This window comes from Lutjanus erythropterus, chromosome 22, assembly GCF_056507025.1.
Source record: "Lutjanus erythropterus isolate fLutEry1 chromosome 22, fLutEry1.hap2, whole genome shotgun sequence".
Lineage (NCBI taxonomy): Eukaryota > Metazoa > Chordata > Actinopteri > Lutjaniformes > Lutjanidae > Lutjanus > Lutjanus erythropterus.
The window spans coordinates 6,078,796-6,086,525 of NC_139338.1; the positions used below are offsets into that span (position 1 = coordinate 6,078,796).

General features: G+C 44.1%; 1 protein-coding gene across 1 annotated transcript in view; it reads right to left on the minus strand.

The window, feature by feature from the left end:
• sbf1 (SET binding factor 1) overlaps positions 1-7,344 on the minus strand; it is an 80,751-nt gene extending 73,407 nt beyond the window's left edge. The window contains exon 1 of the mRNA XM_084711058.1: positions 7,120-7,344. Within this exon, the coding sequence (XP_084567184.1) occupies positions 7,120-7,174 (55 nt within the window). The 5' untranslated portion in view covers positions 7,175-7,344. The remainder of the gene's footprint in view (positions 1-7,119) is intronic.
• Between the last annotated feature and the right edge of the window lie 386 nt (positions 7,345-7,730).

A 7,730-nucleotide genomic window follows, 5' to 3' on the forward strand; every position in this document is an offset into this window, starting at 1 on the left:
TATTTCTTCAAAATCCTTCAGCCCTAACTGTTATGCTAAATTTACAGAGCCACCGAAGTTTAAAAGTGTCATGTAACTAGCGCTATTAAATGTTTTAAAAAGCACCAACACGTGACCCTTAAAAAACTGAAGCTTCAAATAATATCGAAGATGATTAAGAGCAAGTGCCAGTGGAAAATTTTCAGTGAGAAAGTTGTTGTTGTTGAGAGTGTGTGGGGAGAAACGGGTGAAGCCGAGGGACAGAGTCGCCGTTCATCTAGACAGCTGCCGAGCTCCAGGGAGCTTTGGAGGAGAGAGCCAGAGGAAGAGTGAGAGCTTCTGGAGGAAAAAGACGCCTCGAGTCAGATCGGATTCTGCTTTTATCCGATGTACTTTACTTCATGAAGGCATACAGACATACAGAGAGGGAAAAACAAAGAGAGACAGGAGGGAAATAACAGAAAGAACCGCAGCATCTGAGTGGGAGGTTCAGTCAGAGGGTGAATTCAACACAAACCATTTGCATATTTTCCCCATGATGCATTGCTGAGAGTTTGCTAGTTTTTGTTCCAAAATGCTAATGCTACATTTTGTTGGTGTTTTTATGTACAGTTTATATTAGTATTTGTAATGTGTTTGTCCACACAATGGTGGTTTATGTCGGTAATCAAAATTTTTGTGCTGGTTTACAAAAAAGTGTCAGTAGATTTCATTTAAGTTTTGGTTATCATATATTGATGAAAATTATTAGTCAATAAAATTAACTCTAATAGAGGAGTTGTGTACCTGCCTTTATGAGCTGCTGACACTAAGATTATACAACTTTGTGCCAGTGGAGAGTTTTGGTGTCCTGCAGTGGTCTAAATACTGGCTTAATTATGGAAAAAAATGGTTTTGGTGCAGAACTGCTCCAAAGCTACTGCTATATCAGCAAAAAATACTGGCACTGCTACTTTCCCCAAAAATATGACAGCATCATGACCACTAGTCACCATCTAGTCAGTAGATGACAGGCACTCACCATAACCTGCAGCCGGGGGGGGGGGGGGTAAACGTTACCATGACGAAGGAGCAAACATACAGAGACGGCCACAAACATTCAGGCAGTCATCTGAATGGCAACACAGACACACACAAGCGACCAAGTGCACCACAGCCACGGCCCAGCCCGTCACTCTGTGCCCCTATGAAAGGCAGATTGTGAGGGCTATTTCTGGAGGGCCTGAAAGGCTGCAGGCCTGCGCCGGGGCGATGGAGGAAGTGGCTGCCCACAGGCAGGCACTGCTGGCAGCATCACACACACTCCTCTCTCCTCATCTTGCTTTCAATCTGAGTTTCTATTTCCCCTCTGAGCTTTACATAGCCTCGTGCAAGTCCCCTCGCTTGCATTCACACTCTCCTCACCTGTAAGCACCACATCAGTTTGTAACACCTTTGTCACGATAACGGAAATCCCTACTTCAATACGACAGCCAGCATCAGTTATGCAATGAATGCTCAGTAGTTTTGTCGAATGTAGCCTGCCTCATCGAGCCTTGGTTGCCTGGGGGTTTAAGGTGCCAACCATGAATCACAACAAGGTTTGTTGTTGCATGAATAATACATGTCACTCCCCATCTCCCCCCTCCTTTCCTGTCATCACTCTGCTGTCATCAACATGGCAAAGCATCCAAAAAAACTCAAAAAACTGTCTGTTCACTATAACAGACAAATAAAGAAAATAAACTCACAAAATGTCAAGAAAGGAAATCTTTTTAAACAAAATCTCTATCTCTATTAACAACTACGATGAGTTTAATTGCCTCTGTAGCTCATCTTAATACACACTTCATTCAAACTCCACAGAAATATCATTAAACTTAATAAAACCATTTTGGCAAACCATTAAAAGAAGCAAAACAAAATGACAAAAATCACCAAAAAAGATCAATCATCACTGGATTCAGCCAATCACCAATATGTTGGTCCAATCACCCAACCCTAGTATGTACTGTAGGAGAGAGCGTTACAGTTAAAACCTTTCATGTTACATGGATAAAACACCCAGACTGGAATGGAATGAAATGGATTTCCAACATTGCCCACAATGGCCTCATACAAACTGTACAGCAAAAACTCTTGATGGCTCAAGAATTTCATGCTGCATATCGCCATATTGCCCACCCATAATACATCTCACATGGAAAGTGTTATATTCACATGTCTAGTAGTAGCTTGACAGAAGCTGATACAAGCTGAAATCTGGCTCGGTCTTAGCTAGAGCTGGTTCCCATCTGAAATTTTTCGATACTAGAGTTTCAGTACCAAAACCAAAACAAGGCTTTTTTCTATCTATTTTCTATCTTACTCTGCTAAACATGTTTTCTACACGCCTAAGTTTTCTAATGTTAAAAGTCTACACACTGGCAGCTAATCAGGAACTATCTGATCAAAAAACACATAAAATGTTTTTTTGTTTTACAGTAAGAACGTTCAACACCCAGCCCAAAGCTGAAAATATGATTCACTGTCAGTTATAGCAGCAACAATCATTTGCCAAATACTTTGATAATCGACTTACGCTTTCAGTTATTTTTCAAGCAAAATGTCAAACATTTGCTGGTTCCACATTCTTAAATGTGAGGATTTGCTGCTTCTCTTTGTCAATTGTAAAACTAAGTGAAGAGCCTTTCAGTTTCTTCAGTTTCGGTTGGACAAAAGAAACAATCTGAAGATGTCACTTCAGGCTGTGGGAAATGAGCATTTTGCACATTTTTTGACATGTTATAGACTAAACTAATTAGAGTTGCATTCATTAATTGATTATTAAATAACTCGCCAACTATTCTGATAATCGATTCAATTGGTTTGAGTAATTTTTAAAGAAAAAAGTCAAAATTCTCTGATTTCAACTTCTTAAATGTGAATACTTTTTGGGTTCTTTACTCCTATGTGAGAGTAAACTGAATGTCTTTGGTTTGTGAGTAAAACAAGACATTTAAGAACATCAACTTAGGCTTTGGGAAACTGACTGACATTTTTCACCATTTTCTGACACTTTAAAACAAAACTATCAATCTATTAATTGAGAAAACAACAGCCCAGTTAACTGACTATGAAAATCGTTAGATGCTCCCCTACTGTCAGTAACTCAAATTTCAGTCGGACTGACAAAGTCGGTAATAAAACTGGTGTCAGAAGTGAGAACTATTTTGCTCACAGAGCTGACAACCAAATGAAACCACACTCACTGCACTAAAACTGTCCCAGTCATGAGTTACATCACACTGTTATCTTATACATTATTAGCAAAGTCACAATTCTACCACCATGACAACACAACAGCCTACATGCATGCTCGGTCTGCCCTGTGTGCACCTCTTTGTGTCCTCACTGGCCTCTAATGTTGTGAATGGTCCTAGCTTGACTGCAGGCTGTAGGGAGAGGTGTGTGTGTGTGTGTGTGTGTGTGTGTGTGTGTGTGTGTGGGTGTGTGTGTGTGTGTGCGCAGCTGGAAGTGTAGAGGAGGCTGGGCTTCGGCGGAGGATTTGTGTGCCGGAGTTGTCACTGCAGCCTGAAAACAACCATCCTGCATTCTGTTTAGGGGCCGACGTAGCGGTGACCAACACCCTCAAACTGCACCGCCTGAGGCACACAGATGGAGCTACAATGGAGCCTGTATGTCAGCGTCTGTGTGTGAATGCATGTGTGTCTCTTCACGGTCTTGAATGAGACCGCCTCACACAGTTGCACACACAAACATACACCCCTTTCTTGGTTTTCAGACACGAACAGGGAGGGAGACAATCTGGATTCTCGCTCTAAACACAAGTCTCCCTCGGGTCCTCTCCCAAGTTTCCTGTTTGGGCCTCGGACTGCAGATCCATTTAGCTGCCGGGTCCTCGGCACAGTTGGTGGAGGAACCGCTGTCAAAACACAGTGACATGCTGTGGAAGTTTCTCAAGAGACCCTTGCTAGAAGGGACCACACCCGGGCAACTATGGGTTCTTCCCAACCCACAAGCAGCCATCTTGGCTCTAAGTAAGATCTACTGATAGTATAACTTAGCATCTAGCACAATGTGAGCAACCTGACACCTCAGAGACAAACCGAGAGAGGCTGAATGGAAGATTCAAGGCTCTGCCCCCAGGTTAGTGTCAGGGAGACAAGCCAAAGGAACAAGACGCTCCATCTAAAATCATAGAAACGTGGGTAAAAAACAGCTCTGACAGCAGGATGTTCTGTTTGTAAACACCCACGGCGTTTCTGTTGGTGACAGCACTCGCAGAGGCAGATGAGCAGTGATGATGTCAGCCCTGAAAACCTGTAAGTGCCCACGCTTGCAAAACATTCCACTGACTGACTGACTGACTGACTGACTGAGGAACAACCGGCAACCACTCGTACAAAAAACACACACACGTAGACAGGATGCATGAAATATTTAGACGCAAGAGGAAACTCTACTGTGCTTCAGAATTCCTGGTATTCTTGTGATCGAGGACCGCTCGTTCTTGAGTCGTAGCCAAGAAGTGTTTTCTTTACAGTCACTTAATGAGCACAGCAAAGAAACCGTAAAAATGAAAATACAAGCAAATATCTATCAACCCATGTATTTGGAAATACAGTGCATCAGGGCATCTAAACCCAATCCCAACCTCTGACATCTAATACTGACACTGTAGCAGACACAGATTATTAATTGGTGAGGATGCTTCTGAGAGGAACAACCACATACAATATTCCAGAGAAAGTTTGGATTATTTGAAGCTGGGTTGTATGAGGTACAGTGTATTACCTACAGTAGATACCGGCTGACACGCCCCCAGTTCGGAGAAGCAGAGAGGGAATACTGCATGGATGCTAAGCAAAGGTCCCATAACATCTCCAACAAACTAACAGACAGTAGCAGTAGGCTAGCAACTCCTGTGTTCTGCAAAGTAAAATTACTGATTTTACTAGTGGAGTCTAGTGGCTTTGCAAAGAGCAATATTTTGCTTATAAAACAGCAACTTCCTGTCAGAAAATACCATCTGACAGCAAGGTTAAGCAGTGCAAATATTCTACATAGTGTTCACTTTAAGTGGTATTGACTTTTTCTTTGTTGGAGCTTTCCTTAAATTGATAAAATACATTTTGCAGCAGCTTCCATGCTGGTACTCTGCTTCTTCAAAGTGGGGGTATGCCGACTGGCATCGACTATCAATAAGTACTTCATGAAACCCCACATCAAATAATCCTTACTGTTCTCTAGCTAAAACTAGAAGAGCATACGACAGTAGATAGATTTCTGGATGGGTCTGGATAGATATATCAATTCATATTGCAGCAGACTTCATGATGTCAGCAAATCTGGGATTGTTGCCCAAAGAATCTATATATTATTCTATCATGATGAAACGTGATTTACATGCCTATAAAGCAGTACTAAAAGCAAAGACTGTGCAGTAGCGTATTGATCTAACTGCAGAGGATGTACTTAGTGGAAGTTAGTGATGACTGTCAGATGGGAATAACCTCACACAACAACATGCCTCCACCTAGAAACTTCAGCATTGAGTAAAGAAGTCACTGTGAGGCAGCAGTAGTGGGGCAACGCCGACAATCATCATCACCCTTAAGTGTTTGGTTTTACAAGGCATGGGAGCCTTGATCCATTAAAGCCATTGTGGCTTTAATGTCTGGTTCCCAGATGCTTTTTACAGGCTTGCTCTGCTCTGCATCGCATTGAGGCAGGAAGGGGAGTTTCTGCAGCGTTTGCAGTGTCCACGTTATAACATCCTGTATTCACCCTCTGAAAAAAACAAAAAATGCAAGATGCAATAAGTGCATTCATGCAATCAGAAAAGTGATGCAGGTTGCTGCAGCAATAAAAGCAAGTTCTCTCTGCTGCCTGCTTTCAGCCACAGAGGGTTTGTGATGTTACAATTTGCCTCTCCTGAATAAATCATGAGCAAAAATCCACTCTAAATAAAAGACTCTACCACGTTACAAGCTGCATGCCTCCATCGGATAGGCGGGTTGAATATTTCATGATTAAACGGGCCATTATACTACACAGATCTAGGCCAAGGCTCAGGCTGAAGGGAGGGGGGGGGGCTCAGATAACGGTCCAAACCCCGTCCCAACAACACAAGGGAACAGAGCTCCGGTCCGAGGGGGCTCAGGGAGGGGCAAAGCCATCTGGGTTAATCCACACAAAACACAGACAAAGAAAACAATCAGCAACTCCGCCGAGGAGAAGCATCGATTTCCACTGTAAAAATCACGCTTAACATAAAGTCTGAGCGGAGATCAGCAGGGTTTTCATGGTCTGACTGTCCCAAGTAAGTGCTCAGGATCCTGCAGCCACAACACTGACAACTCGCTGTCCAGCACGCTCTATGTGAGCTTTAAAAATGCCACGTTTAAATGGCGACAGTTGCATTGTTAATATGTCTAAATAAGAGCAAACTGAGGAAGATGTAGTTGAGTCTGTGAAACGGGTGAATAAATCCGTCTTAGGTCACAGCCGACCAGGCAGCCAGCCCCCCCAGAGCTAACCCGGCTAACGTTAGCTCTTAGCAAATAAAGTTAGCCAAAGTTTGCTGTCAACAGAGTGAGACTGTTTGTTTTGCTAAAGCTAAAACATGTCTGGAAGTGAGGCATGCAGTAGAACCGTGCATTCAGTGCGCCCCCCTGTCAGAAATGTGGGACACCGGCTGACAGGCTGGCATTTAAGTACACTAATCCCGCGAGGCCTGCGCATCCCCGGCCCAAAGTTGACGGCTAACTACGCTGACAGCACCTAGCTTCGGTCAGTGCTGAGTGGCGTCCCGACCCGTCCCCGCCTCCCTCCCCGCCTCCTGTTTACGCTCGTGTCCAGAGGGAACCCCGGACCTGCCAATAATCTCGCGAGAGTGATACATTTAACCCAAACCATCATCCTTCCCTGACTCTAACCAAGTGCCTTCTGTCCCAAAACCTAGCTAACAGTTACATACTGCATTGTCACGTTACAAAACGTGGTAACTTAGAACAACAAGCACTTTGAAGAAATACCACGTACAAATCTCGCGAGAGTTTAACAACTCTAGGTTTCCCTTGTAGATAAGATCCCTGTTTACCCACAGCTAATAATACGCCGTCAAAGCTAGCAGGGCAGGCTAACTGAAGCACCCACCTCGCTTGTCGAGGTCGTAACCGACCACTAAAAAGTAGTCGGCGAGCCTGGCCATCTTCGGAGCTCACGGCGACAGGCCTTTCTCGCTAAATCCTCTTCTCTTTCTGCCGTCAATAGTCCATTTACGTCCTACCGGCGATAGACACATCACGGGCGACAGTAGCATCCTTCCAGCTGCACCCCGCCGCCATACTGTCAGTCTGCCTTGCCCTGACAGCGAAGAGCCGCGAGTCTGCGCAGTAAGGGACTTCCAGGGAGGGGCTGCTCGGCAGGAATGTCCCATGTGAGGAGCCAAACCAGCTCAGGGGCCAAAAGTCTGACCAAAACCTATAATAAACCCAACAGTACCGGCGCTAGGAGGGTAAAAGGTGGTGACGATTCTTGGAGCCCTAAAGTACAGTCGACCCACAAAAATCCAGTGGGACTGATTTATTTTAAAACGGGCAACCAAGAGCAATGGTATTTCAGGGGGTCCAAGATTGCTCCATACGCAGCAGTCTCTCATTAAGGAAGAAAATAAATATATCATAAAGAAAATAGCTTGTGAGGCAGTGTGATTTGTCCTGTGTTTGGGGGGGATTTGGTGGTAAGATCTGGAGAGAGAAAATGAA